This window comes from Vigna unguiculata, chromosome 5 (genome assembly GCF_004118075.2).
Source record: "Vigna unguiculata cultivar IT97K-499-35 chromosome 5, ASM411807v1, whole genome shotgun sequence".
Classification (NCBI taxonomy): Eukaryota; Viridiplantae; Streptophyta; class Magnoliopsida; order Fabales; family Fabaceae; genus Vigna; species Vigna unguiculata.
In genome coordinates, this window is record NC_040283.1 from 47,144,084 (window position 1) to 47,172,058 (window position 27,975).

The window sequence follows — 27,975 nt, forward strand, 5'->3', positions numbered from 1 at the left end:
GTGGGAAAGTGAAAAATTTGAAAGACATTTCCAAACAAGCTCTCGTTGACGTCGCGTTACATAAAGTCTTGGTAAAACTCTTTTTGCTCTCGTACATTCCTTTGTAAAGTTTTTGATAATTGTGATAATTAATTATTTTTAATGCTTGTAGTAATTCTTTGTTTGTCTTTTATAATGCATTTTTGTGTTATTTTTATGAAAAAATTAGGATTTAATTTCTTCTTTTTAAGATAGATATCATTAATTTTTTTGTTAAGTAAAAAAGTGGAAGAGTGAAGGAAAATGAAGAATTATCTTCTAAGATTTCTTGTCCAGCTCAAAGATAGGTAGCCCAAAATAACATTTTCCGGCCCAACAACTCAGATATTTGTCCAACAAGATGATCACATATCCATCCAATGAGTGAGAGCATTTATGCTAGTGGTTTGAGGTTTAACATAGATGTGAAGACAAATTAACTAGTAATTTCGATGTTCGTTTGAAGACAATTAAGAGTAAGGAAATGAAATAATTAGTGAAATTTATTAGTTTTTTTATCTTGCGTGTTAGGAAGTCATTTGAATTGATTTATTGATGAAACACAATTTTACCGTGGTTAAAGAGTTAGATCCGACCCCGCTTCAAATGAAATGAATATGTGTGGACGTAAAAGTGAGAGATCCAATCCTATTTCAAATGGAACATATCTATGTGGACGTAAAAGTGAGAGATATGATCGATCCCACATGACATGGAACCGATCTATGTGCTTTAAAGGGAGAGGATTCAATCCCGCATGTGCATATCCAATCCCAAATACATGAACTTTATGTTATCATGGATTCTCCTAGTGGCTCTTTGATGACTCAACTTTGTTTTTCTTTGTTAATTTTTTTTTTTCAATTTTACTGCTTAACAAAAATTAACAAAAACAAATTATTCATACAAATATTAATTATACTACTTATTACATAAAAGGCAAAATTGTAATCTCACCATCTCACCGATACTTTTACTAAAACATATTTTTTAATCTATTATATCAATCATATCTTTTGCAAACTTTCACAAAAATTATTTTTAAATTTATTTACAATCATCTCTAAATCTTTTAAAAAAAACAATACATAATTTAATTTTAAATCCACTCAGATAAATTATAATTCTTGATACAAAAGTAATCTCTGTCTATAAATAAGTTATGCTTGTCTAACGAGAATTTGCTTTTTTTTTCTTTTCTATAATGGTTGAAAAGTTGAGTTTTAGACAAAATGAATAGTTTTTTTATACGGGTACACCTTTTCTATCTATTTGTTATCAAGACGAAAAGAGTACCGTGATTTATTTATTTATTTTTAAATAAAGAGATATGCACAACTGCATAAAGTATAAGATAATCAAGATGATGCTTCAAGAAAACTTTATTAACGTAAAAATGAAATTTATTTTCTTTAAATTTCATGCATTGTGTGATCATTTTGCTTTTTTTATTTTTTTAATTTATTATATAAACACGGTATTAACTTATTTAGTAACAACTCATTAAGATCCGTCTGAGGACGAAGGAGGTACTCTACACGAAAACTTTAAGTTGTAATTATCATGTTATTATTGTAAAAAAAATATATTTAGAGGGTGGTACAGCATAATATTATATAGCCTATGCCCTAATTGCAAGTTTTCAAGATTTTGTTGATGATTTTCATTTGAAAAAAATAAAATAAAATAAAGCTAAAACTAAAATGCATGGCATATATAACTACGAAGAATTGGATTTATATTATTAATTAATGTTATTTGGTTTTGGGCTTCACAGAGGCTCTTCTGAATCCCAGGTGGGCTCTCCACGCTTTGTATATCTCCATTCATGCCCTTTCCACTCTGGCAGCTGTTGAATCACAACCTGCATCAAATAAAAAACTAATTAAAAATATAATACTATCATAAAAATTCACATATATAATTTTTTTAATTTATTTTTCCATATACAGATTAATACAACGTAAGAATAGTTCATATTAAATATAAAAGAAGAATGCATAAAAAGAATTATATCACGAATTCTTAACCTGTTCTTTAGATATATGAATTAGTGTTTTACTTGTGTATAAAAAATACATTGTGATTGTATAAAGAATTAACATGTTGGTGTGAAGGGAAATGAATTATGTGTTTAAAGATGAAGGATGAAGAAAAATCACGAACCGCTCCTCTGGTATCTGGTTCACCAACAACTGTTTGACATGCTAATCTCCAGTTCTTTGGTTTCTGGTAAAAGAAAAACAAAAAAAAGAAAACACATGACAACCTTAATTTTCTTCTTAGCCACAAACGTGAATTTTAGCGAAAAAAATGTCACAAACAAATTTTGAATCTGAATTCCACTATCTATTACCTTCTTCAGTAACTTTTTCTCTTTATCAGTGCGAGGATTCAGAAGCTCTTGACCTTCAAGAACCTACGAAACCATTCATACAAAACATGAAAATATAAGACTGTAAAAGGATGACCCTACTAAACACTTCTTAAAAGGTTATCAATATGGAAAATGATTTCTTAACTACTAAATTTTCACAACTTTTTCTTATAATATTATATGATATTTTCTAATTAATTTTCATTTTTTTATTCTTAATATTTTAAAATTTATTATTGTCCTGTCATTATATAACTTACCTCCACCATACATGTGCCACAAGTTCCACCCCCTGCACAATTTAACAGAGCTCTGGCCTGGAAAAGATAACAAATTACCAAAACCATATTCACATAACAAAACAGGAGTTACAGAGCAAATTATTAGAGTTACAAAGAGCAAACAGAGTTTGTTTCATGAGCTGGAAAACAGGAACGTTGTTAAGAAACATGCAAATGTTTGATAAAAGAAACTGTTTTGTTTGAAGTTGCAGAGGCTATTACATAGGGTCCATAGAGCTCGACGTTGGAATCCATCATTGTCTTCCTAAGCTTCTGGCCGCCACAAGCAGAACGAAAGTGCACGTCTGGTGTTCCATCTGGCAGCAGCACAGACTAACCAAACCACCACCAAAATCAAGGGTGAGATAGATTAATTTAGAAAAATGAAAATGTAGCATAAAAATTGTTGAACTTACACTGACAAATACAAAGCCAACATAAGGTGGCTTGTTGGGGTCATCGATGTCTAATAACTCTAACTCTGTGTCTGAGTCCGAGTCTTTCTCGGGGACTGTGCTAACAGCTCTGATTTTGGTTCTTACAAAGGAAACACGCTTAGAGGAACAAAGATGTTTGTTGTTGGATCTGAAGTTGTGGGAAGAAGGACGCAATGTTTGAGAAGTGAATCGGAGTTGCAGGAGTGACATCTGTGATATTTTCGAAGGTTTTGTTGAAGTGAGGATATTTTGGTTGGAAGTAGAATGAATGGGGGTTGTCGTTTGTGGTTGTTTCTGTGATGATGATCTTATCTGATAGAGTTTGTTAGTTAGAATGGCAATGGAAGATGTGTGTAGTACTGTGAAAGGAAAATGAATTAATAAAGGGATAAGGTGAGGGCAAACAATGGTTGAGGTTGAGTTCGGCTCTGTGGATTGAATGAGAAATTTGGATAGAGTTCGAGTTGAGTTGAGTTGAGTCAGACATCTTTAAAATTAAGTAAACTCATCTGGTAAGATTATACATATTTATTTATTTTGTCAGTTTAATTAGTGGAATGATAATTACTTTAGTTTAAATATGTCACTTTAGTACTCGCTTCTAAAAAATGTGTAAATTTAGTTTTAATTTTGAAAAAGTGTTTTAATCAAGTCTCTTTGAGACAAAAAATACTAAAATTGTTAACTTAATTTAAGATTTTTATCACTAAATTTTAATATAAATATCAATACTTAATCTTGTAAATTATCTTAAATATCAATACGTTAATGATGTTAATAATTTTTTTGCTGAAAAGGACCTAACTGAGACATCTTTTCAAAAGTTATGACTCAATTGACACTTCTCTAAAATCAAACTGACACATCTAGATAGAAATGGATACCATCCGACTAATTAAACCTTATTTTGTGACTCTTCATTCGTATAAGTTAAAGAACTTAAATTGTAGTATGATATATATATTTTAAAAAAATACTTAAAAATACAATGTAATTTAAGTTTGTAACAACTTATCTATTATATATATATATATATATATATATATATATATATATATATATATATATATATTGGAAAGGCAAATATTATGTGTTATCTTTACTTTGTTTAATATCTACATTATGAACTCAAATTGTTTTCACATTAAGTATCTCATAAAAATTTATTAACATCCTAACGAGTTTTTTAACACTTCAATTTTTTTTCCCTTCTTAATCACTGACAATTTCAGAAAATTAAAATTTAAAAACCATTTGATGGATTTAAGGGTGATTTTAAGTTATTATTATACGAGTATCTATTTGAAATTTCCAACACTCACTTTTAATACTCCAATCGTTCCCTCTATTCCTTAAGAAATTAAAAGAGAAACCTCATGTAGTGGATTTATTAACTTTTTTACTTTTAAAATAAAAATAAAAATATGTAATATATGTATTTTTTAATTAATCCTTTCCTTATTGTTTATCATTTTTCGTAGAATTTTCATAATTGTTAAAGTCTTGACCATGTTGTTAGAAAGCAACTATAATAGTTATATGAATAAATAAAAATATTTAGAACCTAGTATGTCGAATAACAGCCTAGTATATGAAAGTTAAAAAAAAAAAATAGTGACTAAACAATATATAATAATAACAATATGCCAGACATATTATGGTTTGTAAAAATCAATAACCTAAACAAACAATAACAGAAAATAATTATTTAGAGATAGAAAATATTTGAAATTTTGAAGAAAATTCTACAACTATCATTACTGAAATCTCAAGCATTTAAATAAAATTATTTTATGAAAATGATATTTACATCATATAAATAAAAAGTTGGAAAAAATCTATGAAAATTTCAATCATTAAATAATTCATTGAAGCTTATATGATTTTGAATACAGTATATTTTATATGATTTTGAATAAACTGTATATATTTCTAATATTTTAAAATTTCAATTTACTTACTAAATTTTGTTTGATAGACTTTATTAAGTACTATAAATTTTTTTAATTGTTTAAAATCTTAGTTGAATAAGTCTGTGCTTGACATCTAATTCATTAATAATGGTTTATCCAATCATTTTATTCAATCCTCATAGATGAAAATTGTTAAACTATGAAAACTTGACTTAGTAAAGCAAGTCAACGTAAGATGTAGAATAAGTCGTGTGTTTAAATTCCTACTATTCTTGACTGAGTAAGATAAATATAAACTATATAAAAATTATTTATGGATGTTAAATATTTGTCATCTCATCTATTCATCTTAAATTTCTAGTAACAAAAAAATATCAATAATTTGAAAAATATTTATGAAGAAAATCACGAATGGTCAATATATATATATATATATATATATATATATATATATATATATATATAATTCAAAAATTAAATAAGAAATTTTCATAGTAATAAATACCCGTGGGTAGTAATTATCCGTCGTGAATTTTACACAGACACAATTATTTTTGTCATTCCTATCACCTACTAATATAACATCACGTATATTTAAAAAATACGTCACACAAGCGCGACAATACACACGCTAGTTATTAATAAAAAAATTAAGTTATGTCTGATAACTGTTATTAGTGTACACAATTCACTATTAATTTTATTTTTATTGATGTAAATTATTTTATTATTTTACCTTATAAATTTTATAAAATTTAATTAATTAGTTACAATAAAAAGTTACCTATAATAAATTCTAAAAATTAATTTTTTATTATAGACTAGAATAATATATATAATAAAGATACAGATAAAAGAAAGAAGAATGAGGGAGTGGGAAGGAGGAGAGGTAGCGTGGGGGGTGGGAGGGTTTTATTATGGCCAAGTCTAAAACCCTCTTCAGATAAAAGGCTTCCACGATGGCCCAACTTTCAAAGTTTCGGAACTTTCTTCTTCTCCCTCGTTCTTCTCCTTCTCCCTTTTCCCTCTCCAAACCCTCCAACGTCCAATTCCGTTCCCTCCTAACCGTTATCGCCTCCTCCAAACGACACCGTACCATCCCTCCTCTCCGCCGGAAAAGCACGACGCCCAAACCAATGGAAGTGAACGAATCCAACTTCAACAAGCGAAGGGCCGAGGGCAGAGACAGTGCCGACGGCCCCAGGAAGAACCTCCAACTCAAAGTTCGCAAGCTCAACCCAATCAATACCATCTCATATGTTCAGGTATCTCACTTTAATTTTCATTCCTCTTACAAAACGGTTACTTATTTTGCCTAATTGCAATTTTGCTTAATTGCAATTTTGCTTTCAATCACAGATATTGGGAACTGGAATGGATACTCAGGATACGTCTCCTTCAGTCCTGCTTTTCTTTGACAATCAAAGGTTTATATTCAATGCTGGAGAGGTAACTCCAAACCGTATTATTATCTGCTTTTCTGTCACTGCGTGGAGGCTTAAATTTTACATTTTATCTTCAATTCAGGGATTGCAAAGGTTTTGCACAGAGCATAAGATTAAGTTATCAAAGGTATCGTATAGCTTTAGCTTCGTCTCGTAAAAATATAGTTTGTTCCTTCTCTTACTTTTGTTCATCTTTCTTCAGATAGATCACATATTTCTTTCTCGCGTCTGTTCTGAGACTGCCGGTGGCCTTCCAGGTGTGTATTGCATAACATATCTTTTTTTTTTTTCTTTAATAATGTAGTACTTTCTTTGAATTCTTTGACGTGCAAATTGCTTCTTCTTTACTGGTAATATTAGTGATTCAACAACTATAGGGCTTCTTGAAATACTCATAGTTTTTTTTTTTTTTTTTTTTTTCAATTCACAGGTTTACTGCTTACTTTGGCGGGCATGGGAGAAGAAGGGATGTCTGTGAGTAGCATTTAGCTTCGTATGATCTTTCATTTTCTTCATATATATTTCTTATAATAAATGGTTTCTTTTAATTTGTAGCTTAATATATGGGGGCCGTCTGACCTTAAGTATTTAGTAGATGCCATGAGATCTTTTATTCCCAGTGCTGCCATGGTTCACACAAAGAGCTTTGGGCCTATCTTCAACACCGATGGATCCACTGTGCCACGTCAAAGCAAGCTTTTGGACCCCATTGTTCTTATTAATGATGAGGTGGTCAAAATATCAGCCATAATCCTTCAACCAAATTTCGTTGAAGGTCTGACAACTTCTGAAAGCTCTTCAGAAAAGAGGATGGACCATAGTCCAGATACCCTTGATTCCTCCAATGGCAGAAAATTACCTGCTTCAAAACCTGGTGATGTGTCTGTAGTATACGTTTGTGAACTTCCTGAAATCAAGGGAAAATTTGATCCAGAGAAAGCTAAGGCTCTTGGGCTTAAACCTGGGCCCAAGTATCGGGAACTGCAACTTGGAAACTCGGTGAAATCTGATCACCAGAATATCATGGTTAGTCTCAAAACTCCATATTATTTACCTAAAGCAGAGTAGAAGCAAAATTGGAAAAAGAATTAGAATTTGAGACGCAGCTTTCAATCTGTTCAAGAAATGCTTTTGTTTATTTTAATTTCATGTTGAGCTTCCGTACACTGTAAAGTAACTTCTTTTCTGTTACAACCTATAATAGGTTCATCCAAGTGATGTCCTGGGTCCTTCTGTTCCTGGTCCCATAGTACTTCTTGTCGATTGCCCAACAGAATCCCATTTGGAAGCATTATTGTCTGAACAATCACTTGCTAGTTATTGTGATCAAACAGACAACCTAGCACAAGATAGTAAGATTGTCAATTGTGTAATTCATCTAACTCCTGCATCTGTTGTGAGTTGTTCAAATTACAAAAAATGGATGAACAAATTCAGTTCTGCACAACATATCATGGCTGGACATGAAAAGTAAGATGCTTGTCTTTATGGAGAGTCTCTTTTCTGGTTCTCCTGCCTGCATTATCACTGATTAAACCTGGTTGCTCGTTCTCTTTGCAGAAAGAATGTAGAGATTCCTATTTTGAAAGCTAGTGCAAGAATTGCAACACGACTTAATTACTTGTGTCCTCAGTTCTTTCCAGCTCTAGGATATGGGTCCGTTCCTAATAATAGCTCAAAATTCGGTTCTCTTGCTTTAAGTGAGGTTTGTCTCATGATACAAGATGAAATTTGATTGACAAAGGCAATTAAGACATGAACCTTTCTAACTAAATTGTTTGATTTGATTCCATTGCAGTGTTCTTATTCAGATCTTTCTGAAGTAATTTCTGCTGAAAATCTTCTTAAGGTATGAAAGAGTGATGTGATCTGTGGCCACCTGTCTGTTCACTTATTTATTCTCATAGAAGTCAAAATAAAGCCTTTGGAGTATGATAAGCTAATTAATGTACAGGCTCAAATAACTTTCTAAATAAACATTTCTAGTTGTCCAACTTTTTTGTCTTCAAAATTTCAAGATTTTTTGTATTCATCACTTAGAAAGAATATAAGAGCGATATTCTTCTTGTCAAGTCCTAGTGGAGACTAGTTCATCATGGACCTGATCACGAATTTTTATAACAAATATATTGAAACAAGTTCTTAAGACTCTAATTTTTTATGTGTAGTCATTTGAGCATGTACCTTTTGAAGAATCTCAGCGATCTTTTTTAATTGTTATCTTTGATTTGACCTACTTGTCTAAATGGAGCTTCTCTTAATCTTCTGACATGACCAAATCACTTTAGAAGATTTATATTATCATCTTTTCCTTGATAGTGCTGCTCCAATTATCCCCCAGATACATTTGTCAGCAGTGGTCACGTTAGGACTATAGTTTCAATTAATTGATCTCTGTCTCTTCCTTTTGCCAAGTTTATATATTGATAGATATACCACTCTCTGCTATACAGTTTACTTTGCGTCCGTATGCTCATCTTGGGTTGGATAGATCTTGTATTCCTACTACGGTGTCTTCCTCAGAAATCATTGATAATTTACTGTCAGAGATTCCAGAGGTTTCAGAAGCAGCGAATCATGTAAGTCAGCTCTGGCAAGAATGTAGTCAGACAAAGGACGACTTAACTCCTGTGGTGGATCATAAGATGATGATTGAAGAACCATGGCTATGTACAAATAGTATTCCTGCTTGTCTGGAAAATATAAGGAGAGATGACTTGGAGATAGTTCTTCTAGGAACCGGTTCATCCCAGCCATCAAAATACCGAAATGTTAGCTCAATATATATAAATCTTTTTTCAAAAGGAGGTTTGCTCATGGATTGCGGTGAAGGAACCTTGGGACAACTTAAAAGAAGGTAAGTCTATCCATATAATTAACATTCTTTCATCTTTTAATATGAACTATTGGTTGATGTATCCCTTGGAAACAGATATGGTGTTACTGGTGCTGATGACGCTGTGAGAACTTTAAAGTGTATTTGGATTTCACATATTCATGCTGATCACCATACAGGCTTGGCTAGGATTCTTGCTCTGCGCCGTGATTTGCTGAAGGGCGTACCTCATGAACCAGTACTTGTTGTTGGACCTAGACAGCTTAAGAGATATTTAGATGCATACCAAAGACTTGAAGATTTAGATATGCTGTTTCTTGACTGCAAGCACACTACAGAAGCTTCATTAGATGCTTTTGAGGATGATTGCCAAGGAAATTCAGTTAATTCTCAGACTCTGAACAACAACAATGGGGACCTTATTGCATCAAAAGTTGATTCAACTTTGTTTGCTAGAGGATCCCGTATGCAAAGCTGTTTTAAAAGACCAGGTAGTCCTGTTGACAAAGATGTAGTTTCTCCTATCCTAAAGAAATTTAAGGAGATAATCCATGAAGCTGGTCTGAGGGCCTTGATTAGTTTCCCCGTTGTGCATTGCCCTCAGGCATTTGGTGTTGTTTTAAAAGCAGAAGAAAAGACTAATAGTGTTGGAAAAGTGATACCTGGCTGGAAGATTGTATATTCTGGTGACACGAGGCCCTGCCCAGAGCTAATAGAAGCATCTCGTGGTGCAACAGTTCTTATACACGAGGCAAGTAATTGCTTGATCTTGTTTTAGCTTTTGACGATTATTTAGCATTTGCTGGAAATATCATAAAAGGATGAGGAATGAGATCACTGTAGAAAGTATGCTGTCAAGTGTTCTACTATTCGCTTGTTAAAGCTAAGGTGGTTGTAGTCGATTTCTAACATTAGCGATCCTAGTCATATTTCTGACCCAACAATGATAAACACAAGCCATAAATCTAGAAGTTTTTGGCCCTTTGGTAAATCTTTGGCCAAACCAACCGCCTTTCTCATTAATTCTTACAGTAGAATTTGTATCCTTGTTTATTCTTTTGCGGTCAGTTACGTAGTGTTTTTTAGATCGAAAAATTACATGTTTCTTAGATCTTTTATATATGAAAGTGATAGTCTTATGATATTTTTACTTCAATTCTTTCTGCAATGAATTCTTTAATCCTAATAATATATATTATCCTCCACGTTAATGTATTTCCTTCAACATTGGCTCTTCTTAATGCAATCACTAGTGAGGCCGCGGTTAACTTTTGTTTTTAAATTGATGCAGGCAACTTTTGAGGATGCTATGGTAGATGAGGCTATAGCAAGAAATCACAGCACCACAAACGAAGCCATAGAAATGGGACAGTCTGCTAATGCATATCGAACCATACTGACTCATTTCAGCCAAAGATATCCCAAAATTCCAGTGTTCGATGAAACACACATGCATAGAACATGTATTGCATTTGACATGATGAGTATCAATGCAGCTGATTTGTCCGTGCTTCCCAAGGTTCTTCCATATTTGAAATTGCTTTTCAGAAATGAAATGTCGGTTGACGAGTCAGATGATGTAGTTGAAGCTGTGAGTTCAGCTTCTTGACAAAATGACCCCATTCATTGTTCTATTATTTTTTAATATTTATAATTATGATTATACCCTCACTTCATTTTTGTTTAGGGAGTACGGTCTGAATGCCAAAGACAATTATCTGTGGAAGTTCATTTAGCATTGTATTTAACAAAATTTATTGTTTTCCCTCTTCAGTTCTGGCAAAAACAAATTCATCTCGTCCAGTCTCCTTCAAGTTACTAGATAGTATTTTAATTGGGTACATGTTTAGTAAATATAAAATAAAAAAGGTATTTTGACATCACTGTTTCTAAATTGTTAGCATTACACAACTGCTTTTCTTAGTAAAATATTATCTTAATTTATATGGTTGGAGTGAAAGCGATACAGGTGCAAGAATCAGTGTTCAAAAGGTATTGTCTTAAATGGGACGTCAGTTTAACATTTTCCTTTTTAATTACTATATGGAAATATCGGATATTAAATTTATTTAATAGTATGAATGAGTATATGGGATCAATATTTTTATTAATAAAATAAAATAGGAATTCAGACTATGATTATTATTAGGTTTGAGCAAATTTTTGTGTTCAATTTTTCTTTATTTAGATTTTAACTTTATTATTTTTTATATTTATTTTTTCATTTTACTACCTTTTTGTATTTTGTTTACACCATTAACAAATAAGTCCATGTGTTTTTCATTCAGGTACCCTAATGATTTTAACTCAATAAGGTATTGGTTCTTAAGAACTAATAAACCTATATAAATAAACACTCACTTTCAAAATTAAATCGAAAAAAAAAAATATTCAAAACTCAACTTTGTGAACTATTAGAATTAGAATTACAGTTTTTGTTAGTATGGTATTCTCATATGAAAAACGATTTTTAAACCGTTAAATTCTTATTGTAAAAGAAGTTTAAAACTGTAAAATTAGGTTCGCTTTTTGTACTAGATATTTTTAAAATTAAAATATAAAAATAAAAGTAAACAAATAACTGTAAAATTGGAAAGATGAATTTCATTTTGAGTAGACGAATTAGGCGGGGCGAACGGTAGTTACGGTGGTGAAATGGTCCCAATCAACAACATTAATCTGATTCTGTGGTCCACCCACAACCGCATTCTCTCCAAACCTTAACCACAACTACATTACAGTTACTGTTTTTGTCTCTGTCTCTCGCTCTGTAACTTTTTTCCCATCCCCTAGTTTACTTCTTCTCAACAACCAGGGATATGCCCAATGAAGACGACGCTACCCCTTCCCACAGATCTTCCAAGAAACCCATATGTGTGTTCTTACGTGCTTTCGGTTACATACATAAATGCCACTTTTAATTTCTTTATATTCTGTGTTAACTATGTGTTTGCATTAATTATCGCTCATAATAATCTTAATTTTGTTTTCTTGTAGATACGGAATTCTCTCAGCAAGAACTTCCTGCATGGAAACCAATTCTAACACCGGGATGGGTACGGCGTTCAACGCAAACTTCTCTCACTGTTTTTGCAAATGTTCTTCTAACAATTGATTGGCGATTTTATCTTTGCTCTCTCAGGTTATTGCCACTCTTTTTGCCGTTGGAGTCCTATTCATCCCTATTGGTCTTGCTACTATGTTTTCATCAGAGAGTGTAACATCTCGTGTTCATATAACAAACTTACAGTGTGAAATGGATTTGGTGCTGAAGCTGAACGTTTCATTGATAAATGAAGAAATGCTGATGCATGCAGGTGGAGGAAGTTGTAATACAATACGATGAGAGTTGCCTTCCAAACTCAAATGCCAACGATGCAATGGCATATATTCAAAGCAATACCACCAACAAGACCTGCGTCACCAAATGGACTGTTAGTAATAAAATATGTTCAATTTTTCTTTTCTTTCACCATTTTCTTAATTAATTACAGTTCCTCGTTTGATACTTGTTTGAATACTGTTTTGTTGCAAGTTTACAGGTTGAGCATAGAATGGAAGCTCCTGTTTATATCTATTATCAGCTCGACAATTACTATCAGAACCATCGCAGGTTTGTATCTACATTTCTGCATAATTAAAACTGCTGGAAAATTGTATCAGTGACAGTGTTCAAATTAGCAAGAACTCTTTGCATGGAAGCTATTAACAACATGTTCTTTATCTAATTAAGATGACATGATTTTGGGTGATTGTTGAAGATATGTGAAGAGTAGAAACGACAAGCAACTGTGGAGCAAGGGAGAAGATGGGGAAACAATCAATTGCTATCCTGAAGACATGATAAAGGAAAAACAGCCAATTGTTCCGTGCGGCCTCATTGCATGGAGCATCTTCAATGACACATACAAATTTGTATCCAAAAACAAGAACTTGACAGTGAACAGAAAGGACATTGCATGGGGGAGTGACAGAAGGTTCAGATTTGGCTCTGAAGTTTATCCGAAAAATTTCCAAAGCCGAGATTTGATTGGGGGTGGACACCTCAATGAGAGTCTACCCGTAAACGCATACATTTATTCCTTTTAACTATTGTTACCTTGGTTTTCATTTTTCCTTGTCTTTAACCTGTGTGTTGTGTTATGGCATGCATGCATAGTTGAGGCAGCAAGAGGATCTCATAGTTTGGATGCGAACGGCTGCACTACCCACATTCAGAAAACTGTATGGGAAAATCGAGGTTGATCTTGAAGCGAAGGATGAGATAGAAATAGTGATAGAAAACAACTATAACACATACATGTTTGGAGGGACGAAGAAGGTGGTTCTCTCAACCGCGACTCTTACGGGAGGAAGAAACCCTTTTGTAGGGACAGCATACCTTTTCATTGGTAGTATCTCCTTGTTCTTCACTATAGCCTTCATACTTCTCTATGTCATCAAGCCAAGGTAATAATATCATATCATGATTTTGCAAAAGCAGTTTCTGATTATACCACAAAACTTGAAATTTCAAACTGAAATTTTTGGTGATGCTCTCATTGCAGGCCTCTTGGGGATCCATCTTATTTGTCTTGGAACAAAAATCCAGGGGGTTTTATCAAATGACAAGCCATGATTCATCTTTCACTCTGGGACGAGGCTTCTTCGTTTGGTCTTGGTTACTTTACCTACTTTAAACTCAGAGTGTACATAAACGTTTCTCTTTGTTTTTTTTTTTTTTTGGTTCTGTTCATTCTTCTGTTGGAAAACAGAGTTACAGGTACTCAAGTTTTGATTGACGAGGTAAGCACGGGCCTTAATACTAGGTTTATTTTTTTATAAATAAAGGACTTGCGCTTATGTTTTTGTAAAACATTATTTGTATATGTAATGATTTAGCAGAAGGACACAGTTATGAGAATTAAATATAACCAGTGAATTAGTTTGCATGTTCATTCTATTCAATACGGAATAAATATGCGAAAACAAGTTAAATATTTTAATTTCTTATTAACAATTTAAAATCCATGGTCAATCTATATTTTGACATAGAAACTAATTTTCATTTAAAATGGTTATATTACAAATTAATTATGTTTATGAATCGTGACACATTAGTTGTTTAACAATGCGTTAAATTATTCATGAGAATTTCTCTCTAAATATATAAAGCTATTTCTAAAATAAATAATTTGTAACAAGAAACAAAACAATGTTAGACCATTTGGCTAACATCTATGGACCCAATTCATAAAAGAAACTCACCTGAGTAACACTTCCATTTTCAAACTTACAAGAAAAAATGAGGAGTGGCAACTAAAAATAGTACAACAGAGAAAATGAAAACAAGTTTCATGATCAATACTCACCCAGAGTTAGCTGGTTAAAGTTGTAGCCTAATGATAATAGATACTGTGTGTTGTGGTAAATATGATGTCAGTGGCAGTGGATGCATTTTGCTGTAAAAGCTAGAGGGTTCTACAAAAATTTTCTGAAATTAAAAATTTTCTGAAATGTATTATAACAATTTCCGCAACCACTGCCATCTATTTGTGTTTCTGCACATTTATTTGTTCTTTTCCTCAGCAATTGCCTAACCAAATTTAAGTGAGAATTATGATGTCAAATTCCAGAGGGTTTGGTGAACCATTTTATGATGGGAGCTTGAAGGAATTCCTACGATGGAACATCTAATTAATGTCATAAATAGTCTTACATATATATTAGAAGAAAAGGTAAGAAGTGGATGAAAAAACTCAATTTTCTTTACTTAAAAATGTCAAATATAATGGGATATTTACATGTGTTTTATGGAGAGATTTACACTCTCTTCTTCAAACTTCTCAAATAAAACTCTACTACACCCTTTTAATTATAAACTTTCTAAATTATAATAACACCATATAATCCATATAATAGGTGCCAAACCTTTTATTTATCACATTCACATGCGTGTGTACCTCAAATTTCAACAAAATAAAAAAAATCTTTTTTATGAACACCCCATGGCCACTTTCCAGTCTTCTTCACATGTCATAATCTTGAAAGGACTTTCCATTTATTCGCTATCGTATTTTCCTGCACCAAAAAGTTCACGTCAACTCTGCCACAATTTCGATTAGTTAAGCATCAGTTTCACAAACTAAGATCGATAAAAAGACTAAAACTATCAGTAATCCAGATAAAAACTGCATTCATGTAAGAAAACTCCAAATTGCAGAACTATGAGCTAAGGCAGAGAAAAGAAACACGACCTCCATAAAAGTTGTTGAGAGAGTTGAAGTAAAGCAGCAAGTAATGCGGCATCTAACAAAGTATGGAAATGTACCAATGTTTCTGAGTTATTTAATGCGTAAATTGCACTATATATCATTTTCAACCATTGCAATAAACGAAGTAATAGCCAACATCTACCACCTTCCCAAACTTCACACCACACCAACTTCATTCACAACTCATAACCACATAGCCACCATCGATCTTTCTTTTGGTGGTGAGGAAGAGAAGATCAATGATCATTTACCTCATCGATCAATGGACGACCCCAACTCACCCCATCTCAACGCATCCTTTGCTTTTAGATCCACAACTCCTCATCAGAACAACCTCTCCAGAAGCCATTCTTCTAAAGAAACACCTTTCTCAAACTTTCTTAACTCCCCACCACGCCTCTCTTGCCCTACTCTTTCTCGCAGCCTTCAAAACTCTCCTATTTCCTCTCCTCTTCATCCCCATCACCACTTTTCTCCTCCTTCTCCGACTAAACTCTCGGATTCTTCTGACCCTCAAACCACTTACCACTGTGCCTCTTCTGTCCTCAGAAACGATGGCCAGATCCTCTCCATCGCCTTCTCCTCAAACGGCTTGGTCTACACCGGCTCCGACTCCAACTTCGTCAGAGTCTGGAAGCTCCCTGAGTTCACCGAATGCGGCCAGCTCCGGACCAAGGCCTGCAGGGTGGTGGCTCTCGAGGTTTCCAACGACACGGTCTATGCAGCCTATGGTGATGGCAAGATAAGGGTGTGGAGAAGAACCTGGGATAAGGTTCTGAAGCATGTTCGCTTGGCTACCATCCCTAAGGCCCTCGGCTATGTCCGCAGCTACATCGCCGGCAAAGACAAGACAGTAAGTATATCTGCTACGTTTGTCAGTGTTCACAGATGTTGTTGGTTTGTCGGTGTTTTATACGTTTGTCGTGACTTAACAGATGCACAAGGGGATAATCACGTCGATGGCAATCAACACGGCGGAGGACATTCTATACACTGCTTCACTGGACAAAACGGTGAAGGTGTGGCGAATCTCGGACCTGAAGTGCATAGAGACCATAAAGGCGCACCCGGAACCGATAAACGCGATGATCGTGGCTGATGATGGGGTCCTGTACACAGCCTCGGATGATGCCACAGTGAGGGTTTGGCGCAGAAACTTTTGCAGCCATGACCAGCCGCATTCTCTGACGGTAACCCTGCACGCGAAATACTCACCGGTGAAGGCCCTAACGCTGACCCCAGATGCTGGAATTCTGTACGGTGGGTGCACTGATGGGTACATACACTTCTGGCTGAAGGGTTGGTTCGCGGGACAGTTACAGTATGGAGGGTCGATCCAAGGGCACACCCATGCAGTGATGTGTCTGGCGAGTGTGGGGAAATATGTGGTTAGTGGTTCGGCTGACTCGACGAGCAGGGTTTGGGGAAGAGAAGGTGATGGTCAACACACGTGTCTGGCGGTTCTGGTGGGTCACAGAGGACCGATTCGGTGTGTGACAGCATTCATGGGAGGAAGATTGGTGGAAGATAATGAAGATAGTTGCACCATTTGCACTGGTAGCCTTGACGGGGTCCTCAAGGTGTGGCGTGTTACTCATAAGACTCTTAATAATCACTCTTCGTCGCCGCCGGGGGCTCCCACCAAGTATTTTGAACTCTACAAGCATCTTTGATCAATGGAAAATATTCTTTTGTTATCACTCTCTTTTTTTTTTTTTTTCTTTCACCTTTTTACTTTTTCTTTGTATTCTTCATGCTTCACACGTCGTAACTTTTAGTTTCAAATTTTTGTACAGTCATTAGGTTATTCAATATCTTAAAATTAAAGATATATATAATTAGAATTTACTAAATCTTATATATACTTTGCGAATTATTATTTTAAAATTTTAAAATTTACAATCAAACTTCTTCAATTTTGAAAAAAAAAAAATGAGTTCCTTGTTGAGGTACTATTCTGGTTGGAATTCCTTTCACGATTGTGATGCTTTTTTGCAGCATGCCATTTTTATATATATCAAATTCCTTTATTTCATTTTTTTACTAGTCTTTATATTCCTCTCAACCCATTATTCAAAAGAATAAAAATCAAGCATCTACTTTTTTTTTGTATCCTTAAAATATAATATCAATCCAATGTTTGAGTATTGCAACATATTTATCTTTGTTTATCCAAAAAATAGGTTTTATGATGTAATAATGTTGGGAATAGTCCAAGTGTGAGTCAAAAAGTCCCACATTGGATAGAAAAGACAAAGTTAAACACTATATAAGAATAAAGACCCATAACAACATTGCCTTAAGGTTTTGGTGTAAAAGTGGTGTCTAAGGTCTTATATGTGTAAGACTAATGTCATATAACCATATAGAACCACAATCTCTCAATGACCATAACTATGCCATGTCTATAACCATAACCGTATATGAAAAATATATATAACCTATCAAATAACAACAGAGAAATGGTGCGCACATTAGTTGGGTAACTACGTGTGCAATCAAATAATTAAAAGTAGCACAGAGAATCAGAATGATAGAGACACTTTCTCTTGAAAAAAAAATGGTAAATTTGATGAAAGAATAACATGGTTTAAAATTAACGAGCGACAACATTAATCAAAGAAAACTTATAATTTCAATAAGAATACTACGTTGCAGAAGAATAAAACTGTGTTAATGGTTAAACTTGCAGTTCTAGTCGTTGTACAGTTTCAACTTTGGTGCGTGAGCTAGAAGATAGAGAAGATGGAAAATGCTTAAAATAAGCCAAACAATTTAGAAATGCATCGTGCCAGTTTGCTCTGTTAGAAACATAAGAACAACAATGTCTCTTTTTCTACACATTAGAGCGAAAAATACATTAAAAAAAAGAAAAGAAAAAGAACTAGAAAAGGTGTTTTTGGTAGAAGAACCTATTGGACATGTGTTGTAATGGTGTTGTGTGGTTGCATTTCTAAGGCGCTGTTTGGATTACTACGAGCTCTCCACCTTTTCAGTAACCGGGCAAAGCCGAAACACAGCAAACGCAGAACGCAAAGAATTGAAACGGAGACCAAAGCAGAGAGAAGATAAGCTACGAAGGAATTGGAACGCCTGCATCCAAACAGAGCTCCCAGACACACCATGGCATAATTGGAACACGCCATTTGCATTGATGAAGAACAATTTATAAGGGTTCGAGTTCCTGAGTTCCTTCACATGGCAGATTAGTACTTTTGAGTTTTCAAAGAGTATTCTTGCCTTTGCATTGCACACCATCGTTTTCGTCCCTTCTTTATCAAATAAGGAATAAATCACTTTCAGATATAAAATTTCACTCTTTTTTTTTAATTATTTTTCAGTAATTTCTAATCACATAGCAGAAAACACAAGTGTTGTTGTTATTTAGTTTTTAATTATAGGTATAGATATATTAAATTTGTTTTTGCTGAAATAAATAGTATGGTAATAATAAAGGACCGGTTTTACAAAGAGAAGAGAGGGGGTAGATAGAAAAGGTTATTTATTGATTTAAAATAAGTAAGAAAAAAAAGAAAAAGAAGAAAGAAAGAATAAGAATGTCATCTCCTCGACCAGTGTTACAGGTACAGAGCACCACCCCAACACACCGCCATCCCAATCTCTCCGCCCCCTCAATGTTGGAGCGCACACTCTCCACCCGCCGCGTTAACTCCTACGGCGAAGGGGACGCCGAAGCTGGCGGAGGCGCCGATGAATCCAAGACCAAAAAGCACCAACACATTTTCTTCCGCCTCACAACCCGAGCCTCCAATTACCTCGCCCGAATCGCCGGTTCCGGTTCCTTCTACCTCCCTTGCATCGTCGTCTCCCTCTTCCTCTTCTTCTGCCTCTCCTTCCTCTTCACCTCTCGCGGCTTCGTATGCATCTCCTCCTCCTACAGACCCGTCTCGCGCACCGCCTTCTTCGACTTCGACGGCATCGACTCCGATTTCGGAGCCCTCGGCGTGCCCTGCTGTAAGTCTCTTTGCGCTGATCTGATCTCTTCCTTCGCCATTTTTTCGGTTTCGTCTGGATCCAGGGGGGCAGTAATTCCTGGTTCCGAGGTGCGGAAGATAAAAAAGTAAATAAAATAATTAAATGCTGCGTTCGATTTTCTAGTTCCGGTTCCGGATCCTTGAATTGCTTTTGTTGTTCCTTCCTTAATTCTTTGTTCTGGATTTGGCATTATCATAGTACTGATGAAATCCAACCCCTGGGGAAGTGTATGCTAAACTAGCCAGCTATTCACAGGTTGTAATGTAGCCGTGCTTTCGTTGAATTATCAATTCTGTTAACCGTTGCTCTTAAGTTAATCCTTAAGAAATCAATAAAAGGAAAGTTTTGGTTTCAAATAAATGCTGTAATTTTCAATAAAACGTTTCCTTGGTATTATTGTGTACTGTTTCATCTTAGAATTTGGATTTGTCACCCATTTAATACACAATTTTTACCGCATTACTTTGAGATCTCTAACTCACTTCTTTACACTGAGGACTTCGATTTGCTAGTGATATGATGATGTCCCAATGCTCGGTGGCCCAATGTGCTCTACCTCAACTGTTAAGACAGACTTCTATACTATTTTAGAATTTAAATTTAAGTCTAAATCACTCTCAAAAAGTTAAGTTATGAAGTGAAGGTTGTTCTTTCCTTATAAACACGTATTAGTAGTCAATCTGGTATCTCCAATATAGCTTCCTAGAAATTTTTGTAATAAAAAATATAAACAGAGGAGTAAATGCCTTTAATGTCTTAGAAATATGAACAACATTTAATACTGACTACAGAAAAGGAGGAAGAGGATTAGGTGGGTGATGTAGGGGATAGGGGATTTCGAATTATTCTATTGTTATTATGTAACGGAAATGTGTGAAGTGTTTGTCGCCAAAATAATAATTTATGAATGAGCATGTCCTTTTGAACACTCTGGAATTGGGATTGCAATGTTGATTTTTAATTTTAACGCTGTTTGTTTCACATCCTTACATATTTTGGAATCGTGAAGTCACGCAATTGAATTGTTGTTGGATACTTATAAGCTTATCCTTGGTAAAGGCAGATCGAAACATGGTAAAACTGTGGAATGGACATCAAAAGATTTGCTCAAGGGTCTAGAAGAGTTTGTTCCTATATATGAAACCCGGCCAATCAAGAACAACATGTATGGGATGGGTTTTGACCACAGCTTTGGGCTTTGGTTTATTGCCCACTGGCTGAAGCCAATTCTGATGATCGAGAGTGGTGCTTTCAAAGGACATTCCACTTGGGTTTTACGCCAGGCTATGCCAGACACACCCATTATTTCTCTTTCGCCTAGGCATCCAGAAAAGTACCTGAAAAAGGGACCAGCCTATGTTGACGGGAATTGCACATATTTTGCTGGGAAGGACTTTGTGGATTTTGGGAGTGTTGACTGGCCCAAAGTCATGAAAGAACGCGGGATTTTGGACCTTAGTCAGGTTCTTATATTTTTTGATGACCATCAGAATGAATTGAAAAGGTGACTACCAATATCTTTGAGAAGCAGAATTTTATAGTTGAGGATTTCTGATGAAACTGTTATTGATTAGTACTATTATATTTTATTTATGTCCTGAGCAGAATTGAACAAGCTTTGAAAGCTGGGTTCCATCATCTTGTCTTTGAGGATAACTATGACACTGGTACTGGTGATCATTATTCATTAAGACAGATATGTGATCAATCTTATATTATAGGTAATGTAAACTCTCACTTTCTAGAATTGTTATACTTAACTTTATTTGTTTCAGTGAGCACTGTACGTAACTCGAGTTATAGACACTCATCAGTGTTGCATTTCCTCTTGACATATTGGCTAAGGCTTGATATGTTTCAATTATCTATTATTGATGGCTTTTGGCTAGACTGACTAAATATTAAACTTGAAGGGCTGAGATGTTGTATTAGATAAATTGGGGGCTTAGAAACACTCTACAGTTAAAAAAAAACAGCAGAAAATGTGGAATTGAATCCGAGTTATTACTAGAAAAGTGATTTATTCTATGCTAAAGAACTTTCTCAATTTATGGTTTTGGTTACAAAAATTTTGCATTGGTGCTTTAATAAGGGCACCATCCAGTTGGAAATTGGTGTGAAACAAAATCATAAAACATAATAAATATACAATTGCAATTATGCAAATCCAAACTAAAAACCATTTCTTAGACATTGCTGAAATAAAAAAAAAATGTAAATCATTGTCATGGTAAATTACTTTATTTTATTTTTATATATAACACTATCAAATCTCATTACATTTTAAAAGTGATTCATGAAGAGATCAGTTTCCCTCCTTGGTTTATGAAGAAAGAAGTTTCTATGTTTCTATATTGCACATATTTATATGTTTCTTATAGTTTTATTGTATATAAATGCTTTATAAGTGTGGATACTTCACCAACACGTATGATATGTATGGCTGAAATATCCTAGAGTATGATATCGAATACAAATCCGTGAAACATCTTAGTATCCATGCTTTACAGGTTTCAGATACCTATTGAATATTCTCTCAGTGGTGTGGAATTAATTTTCTCTCTTTTAAAATTATAATATATTATTCCATTAGCATTAGGAGCTGTATCTGGTATGCAATACCCTGTTCCATATACAGAAATTCACTTTTATTTTTCTCCTTTTGATCTTAGGTGGGGGGCATAGTTGCTTTAAAGACAGTGATGAAGCCAGGATCAGGTCAAGGAGGAAGAAACTTTGGGAGAAAGCAGTTGATATAGAAGAACTGTGTGGGCCAGGTGAAGCATGGTGGGGAGTTAGAGGCTATATGCGGGATAATTTTAACCATAGTAATAAGCCAATATCTTATGCACAACATTTCCAGAATAGCCGGTATGTTGAATCTATTCTTGATGTTTACTGGGAACTACCTCCTGTTGCTGGTCCTTCCCTCACCCATCAAACCAGATATGATCCTGCTCGTGCACCCACTCCTATTGTTGAAGATGGTCGGTATGGCTTGTTCCAAAGGCTAGGTTTGGCGAACCTTGACAAATCTGTATTTAATGGATACACTCAGATGGTTTATTTACAGATATCTGAACAATAATTTAGAGTTGTTTAGACAAGGATATGATATAGTGAAGGAAGTTTTGTACCTGTATTATGCATGAATAGATTCTTCTGCCTGATTTGGCTTAAGATGTAGTTTTATTAATTCTTCTTGGCCGTTTACTTTTGAAATTAAAGTTATCCTTACTCAATGATAGATTCTTTCTGATTTGGTTGTCACTTGTTCCCGTAACTTGGTTACCATTGTTCTCATTGATCTGAACTTATGTTACCAGTTTCTAGGCCGTCATGATGAGTAAATCTATCTTTGTATGTTTGATTTAGATCCAAAGTTCATAGTAAGAACCTAAGAAGCATAAATTCCGACACGAATGTTGTCTTCCTTTATTCTCTTCTTTGCTTCTAGAAACATTGTTCTCATAAAACAACCTTTGTTCAACCAGCCAACCAACCAGTGTGCTGCTGTTGAACAAATTAGTGTTTGATGTTAAACTGGTAGATCTTGTAGTAGATAAGTCAGTCATCTTAGATTCCCAATTAATCTTCTATAGCTAGCAAGACCTTACATGATATGCAATGGCCCCTCCTCCTTAGATAGCTTAGCTCTTGATACATAACATAAGCCAAAAGGGACATATAATATTTGGAATGAATAAGATAAGAGATAACATAAATCGTTTTTCTTTTTTACTAAATAAAGGTTATTTGAGCTGAATATCATGTAAGTGGGCAATTTTTTGAATATTTATGGGATTGAACAAATCGTGTTTGTTTGGAAACACGATTTCAAAATGAAGAAATCTGTCTGAAATGCACCAGATTTTGACTATTGAAATTTGCAGTTTAATGTACTGAGTTTACTTTTTTCAATTTTTTTATTATTAAAATTGTGGATTCAATTATAATTTCAATGTTTTTAATTGTTTCAGTACCTCAATTAGTTACACATTTCTTAGGAGGTGAGTTTTTAATAATTTAAATATATTTTCATTGTGAAAATCTTTTAAGAGTAAAGTGATAACTGATTCAAGTATTCAAATTCTAAAATTGACAATACTACGGATACGATAATTGACTTTAAACGATATTATCTTAACAAACTCGAGGTCGAGGTTGAAATATTAATGAAATATTAATGTCATATGTGGGAACAAAAATGAGATTTTAAATACAAACTCTTGTTTTTCAAAAGAATTAAAACATTTCTTTCTTTCATGCTCACGTGAAAAATGAAAAAATGGTTCCAAAATTATATGACTTAAAAGTTGAGATCAAGAATATTTAAACATAATTTCTTCTATTAATTTTGTAAGATATATTTTAAGAATAAAATTGTGATGAGACTTGAAGCTATAATACATACAATACCTCATATTGATCGTATTGATATTATTTGAATGAAGAACTTGTAGTTAAAATATCCATTACTTTTCTTGAAATCAAACTTTATTTTTTAATTATTGTTTGCAGCTCGTCCATGAAAGGAAGTACGTGTTGCCATGTTTTTTATTTTCTTTAGCACTAGCATTTGATCGATGCAATAGTTTTTGTGAAACATGGAAATAAATTCTCAGTTGAAGTTTCATTTTTCAGTGCATTCAAATTAGTCCGATATTCATCAATCAGTTATGGTAACTGTTACTTTGGAGTAATCACGCATGTGTTTCTACAGAAAATTCAAATGGGATATAGTGTTTTTTAATTATGATATAACGACTTGAATTTTAAAGATAATGTAACATCGTTCATGTGAAATTAAAACAAATAACTTATGAATCTACTCGAAATTATAGTCTAATTACTAAAAAATTTCATTTATCATATATATGACAACGTAGCAGTAACAGAGGTATTCTTAGTTTCTGAAAGATTGGTGAACCAGGCGAGGGCTCGTCTTATAATGATGTCGGTGTATAATATAACATCCTTGCTAACATTATAAGCCAAAGAGACAGAAATGTTTATTACCATTTTAATATTGAAATACAAATGTTTAGTATGTATATTTAAAGCCAATACATGAAGAAAATTCAGAATAGTAATAGGGAATGAGAAACACAACAAACAATTCTTTTATACAGCAACTAGAATCCAAAGATGCACAAACAAATTATGTGTATATATTTTCTGGATGTGTCCAGTTGAATTCTACTGATAAAACTTGTCAGACTATTAATGAACAAAAAACTGAGACACTGAATAACATATGCTTTTGATTTTGAACAGAATCATACACCGGAAATCCTTTCTATGTTTTTATATGCTTCAGTGAATACCCCGCTTTGGTATAACGGGTTTTGCTGCATTAGTTTTGGCTTCGAGATTTCTCCATGGCTCTTGGAGCTGCAATGAACACAATTGAGAACATATTATAGGTAATTTTTCATTCCAATATAAAACCAGTTATGCATTATGATGAAAAGATGATACATTTACAAAGGAGTATATGCAGCATGCCCATTAAACACAACTAAAAACGTTATCAAGATAGCATTTAAATAGCTAACACAAAGACATACCTAGTCCAATTGCTTCAGAGCCTTTCATGATCCTTAGTCTCCGACATGAATCAGTGAACATCCTGCGTTAACAAAGGAGAATTTTAACGAGTTCAACCACTGTACTGTACTATCATCATTGAAAAAAAAAACTTTATACAAATTATAATCATGGCAAGAGGAGAAATAACTTACTCCCAAGGAACATCACCCACAAGCATCCAGTCTCCATCTTTATCTTCATATGTAAGAACATATTCAGATCCATGAAGAAGATCCCTCAGAGAGCTCTCACTTAGTCCATCTTTCCCAGGAAATCCAGGAGAATTGCATTGACCTAATTATATGAATAAGAAAATGTTAGGGTGCAAAGTGGTTATGCAGAATTTCACAAGGGAAATATTTTGGCTAAACAAACAGCTTAGGCTCTTTCTTTCCTAGTAAAACTACACAATTTTTTAGATTTAGCATACAAATTTTAGTGGTTACAAAAACTATAAGCCTTTAAAAGTCGCACTAAGAAACTTAGAGAAAAAGGGCAAGCAATCAATTTTACATATATGATAAAAGATGGTCTGTCAAAAATCAAACTAAGTGGCTGAGGTTGAGGTAGTACCAATGGTAAAGCAGCTGAACATCTTCTCAAGAGCTGAAGAAAGTTCCATGTAGTTGTTATAGGTTTTGAGATCAACCTTTCTAAGATAGGGAGCACCATCCATACTCACTTTTACATAAAGACAACCAAAACCAGGTTTTCCCTCGCCTTCATCATTGTTTTTTGCCAAATTAGATGCCATCGTGTTCTTTCGGAAAGATCGAATTGGGGGCCACCCCACAACCTGTGCCCTGTTCCAAAGTGTTCATTTTCATTAGCACCAAAGGAAAAAAAACCACACAGTATATTTCAAAAGGCTAATATCTCGTTCATGCGTGCCAATTCAAATCCTCTATGAGAACGTAAAAAAAAAGTTATTGAACAGACAATTCTAGTTTCATGAATTGCTATATCTTTCAACAAAACCAAGACATGTAACTCAAACTCTTTCAAGCAAGAAAGCAAACATGTGGACTAGGAAACAAAGAAATAATAATAATAATAACTGAAACACAAGAAGGATGCAAAGAAACATACTTTGCATCAGAAGCAGTGGCATGACCATTTGTTGCAGCAACCTGGTCATTCTTTTCCTGAACCGGTTTGGCAGATTGAGGAACTGCACCAATCTCTTTGATGGAGGTGTTAGCAAGCGGGGTATTAGTTTGAGTATCTAAACCAATAACAATGCCCCCTCTAGGAGAGAACAAAGCAGGTCCTTGAGATCCATCAGTGACAGAAGAACCCCTTTTCCCAGAAGAAGTGTCAATAGCATCAGAGAAGCCCCTCTTAGCCCCAGCCTTCAAAGGGGTTGCCACTGAACAAACATTATGCTTGCTCTGCAACTCTTTGCCAAAAAGACAGAGTCCAGAACCAGATTTTCTCTCCGGCGACTTGCAACCAGGGAGACCAAGCCTCAGTTCTGTCTCCTTCAGGTTCATCGACGAGGTTTTACCATCCACAGAAGATGACGACGACGAAGAAGAAGATAGTTTGTCAGAGCCTCCGTCCATTGACGGTTTCTCCGCCAACCCTATGTAATCCTGTTCCAATGCTCTAGACATCAAAAACAGAAGATGATAGTATCCAAAATATGCTGCACAGTGTAGTATAGTATATGGTATATACTCTGGAATTGGGTATGCAAGAAAGTGAGAAAGCAGAGAGCTTGAACAAGAACAAGAACAAGAGCAGTTATGGTGTGATATTGACAGCAAGTGGCAGGAGCTGGTTTTGTTGATGCAGAACAGAACCTTCCCTGCTGTTTCTCTAGTAAACTTTTTTCTCTCCAGTGCCAGAATAAAAAGAGAAATAAAAAATGATTTTTTAATTTTGATTAGTATAAGGATTTGGAGCGACAGGTGGAAGTGTTCCCCGGCAACCTTTTACAGTGGTGAGGAGAAGGAAATAAATAAAGAAAGAAAAGTGGAAATATTAATTATTATAAGGTTGAAGGTATGTGAGGTTAAAGAGGAACAGTGGCGGTGCATATTCATCCACGCCCGTATCGTACTGTAATAATTGTGAAGATCCGAAAGTGGGAAGATGAGATCCGACGGTGTAGGTCACACTATAGGGTTGTTGGGAGACAAAACGGGGTTCAGTTGTTGCCTTGCCTTTGCCCTTCCCTTTCTTTTTCTTTTTGTTTTTTGACAGAGTAAAAGCTTTATCATATCATTTCATAAATTAAATTAATGTCTTCTCTGTCTCTCTCTCATGTCTGCTTCACTTCATTCCCTCTTCTTCTTCTACACTCACTTTCATTAATTTCTGCATTTACTTAACCCATATCTATTTCTTCTTTTCATTAACGTAATTGATTAATGAATGTATTTTTCATAGTTTTAGCTTTAATCATCTTCTACGTGATCAATTATAAGAGTATTTGAAAGATGGTAACTTGTTTTATTATAACAATAGAAAAATAAAATGATATTACGATAAAATTGTTATGAATTAATGATTGTCCATTGATTTGATATATTTACTCATATGATTCATTACTCTTTATGGTAGATATTTGTATTAACTAAGTTGATTTGTTTCCTTTATGGATTACGTATTGTATCTATAAATAGGACTCTTCCTATCAATAATAAGACACAGATGAGTTGCTCCCTATTCTCTCATTCTCTATTCTCTCTTGTTTCTTCTCTTCTCTATTATCTGTCGTCATTCTCTATGTTATTCGCTTTATTTCATAACACGTTATCAGCACGATGTTCCAACCAATTGAGGACTAGTGGAAGCTCTTTCTCTATAACGATAGTGTTA

The 27,975-nt window shown here is 34.2% G+C and overlaps 6 protein-coding genes across 7 annotated transcripts; 4 read left to right on the forward strand and 2 right to left on the reverse strand.

Moving 5' to 3' along the window:
- Nucleotides 1-1,671: 1,671 nt before the first annotated feature.
- On the reverse strand, nt 1,672-3,518 carry LOC114184176 (photosynthetic NDH subunit of subcomplex B 3, chloroplastic). Its single transcript, XM_028071445.1, has 6 exons — nt 3,093-3,518; nt 2,899-3,009; nt 2,656-2,712; nt 2,375-2,437; nt 2,185-2,247; nt 1,672-1,882 (listed from the first exon to the last, which is right to left on the reverse strand). Exons 1-6 carry the CDS (start codon nt 3,321-3,323, stop codon nt 1,790-1,792), a joined length of 618 nt encoding a protein of 205 aa, XP_027927246.1. The 5' UTR covers nt 3,324-3,518; the 3' UTR covers nt 1,672-1,789.
- A 2,402-nt stretch (nt 3,519-5,920) lies between these two features.
- LOC114185451 (tRNase Z TRZ3, mitochondrial-like) lies at nt 5,921-11,104 on the forward strand. Its single transcript, XM_028073174.1, has 12 exons — nt 5,921-6,291; nt 6,386-6,475; nt 6,554-6,598; nt 6,674-6,728; nt 6,902-6,945; nt 7,027-7,497; nt 7,676-7,941; nt 8,032-8,176; nt 8,270-8,320; nt 8,925-9,328; nt 9,404-10,058; nt 10,599-11,104. Exons 1-12 carry the CDS (start codon nt 5,986-5,988, stop codon nt 10,914-10,916), a joined length of 2,850 nt encoding a protein of 949 aa, XP_027928975.1. The 5' UTR covers nt 5,921-5,985; the 3' UTR covers nt 10,917-11,104.
- A 904-nt stretch (nt 11,105-12,008) lies between these two features.
- LOC114186030 (putative ALA-interacting subunit 4) lies at nt 12,009-14,217 on the forward strand. The gene is made up of 8 exons (XM_028074028.1): nt 12,009-12,181; nt 12,305-12,363; nt 12,450-12,524; nt 12,625-12,741; nt 12,850-12,920; nt 13,069-13,369; nt 13,467-13,756; nt 13,855-14,217. The coding sequence occupies exons 1-8, from the start codon at nt 12,127-12,129 to the stop codon at nt 13,913-13,915; spliced, it is 1,029 nt and encodes a 342-aa protein (XP_027929829.1). The 5' UTR covers nt 12,009-12,126; the 3' UTR covers nt 13,916-14,217.
- Nucleotides 14,218-15,565: 1,348 nt separating this feature from the next.
- Nucleotides 15,566-17,346, forward strand: LOC114184808 (protein JINGUBANG-like). Its single transcript, XM_028072116.1, has 2 exons — nt 15,566-16,414; nt 16,497-17,346. Exons 1-2 carry the CDS (start codon nt 15,587-15,589, stop codon nt 17,232-17,234), a joined length of 1,566 nt encoding a protein of 521 aa, XP_027927917.1. The 5' UTR covers nt 15,566-15,586; the 3' UTR covers nt 17,235-17,346.
- A 1,725-nt stretch (nt 17,347-19,071) lies between these two features.
- Nucleotides 19,072-22,804, forward strand: LOC114186359. The gene is made up of 4 exons (XM_028074427.1): nt 19,072-19,536; nt 20,617-21,061; nt 21,163-21,278; nt 22,230-22,804. Exons 1-4 carry the CDS (start codon nt 19,119-19,121, stop codon nt 22,643-22,645), a joined length of 1,395 nt encoding a protein of 464 aa, XP_027930228.1. The 5' UTR covers nt 19,072-19,118; the 3' UTR covers nt 22,646-22,804.
- Nucleotides 22,805-24,547: 1,743 nt separating this feature from the next.
- Nucleotides 24,548-27,090, reverse strand: LOC114186152 (auxin-responsive protein IAA27-like). Of its 2 annotated transcripts, XM_028074181.1 has the most exons (6): nt 26,830-27,089; nt 26,239-26,744; nt 25,723-25,952; nt 25,302-25,443; nt 25,128-25,189; nt 24,548-24,951 (listed from the first exon to the last, which is right to left on the reverse strand). In XM_028074181.1, exons 2-6 carry the CDS (start codon nt 26,712-26,714, stop codon nt 24,914-24,916), a joined length of 948 nt encoding a protein of 315 aa, XP_027929982.1. In that variant the 5' UTR covers nt 26,715-26,744; nt 26,830-27,089; the 3' UTR covers nt 24,548-24,913. The 2 variants fall into 2 exon arrangements, with proteins under 2 accessions (XP_027929982.1, XP_027929981.1); XM_028074180.1 differs by having other exon boundaries at nt 26,239-27,090.
- Between the last annotated feature and the right edge of the window lie 885 nt (nt 27,091-27,975).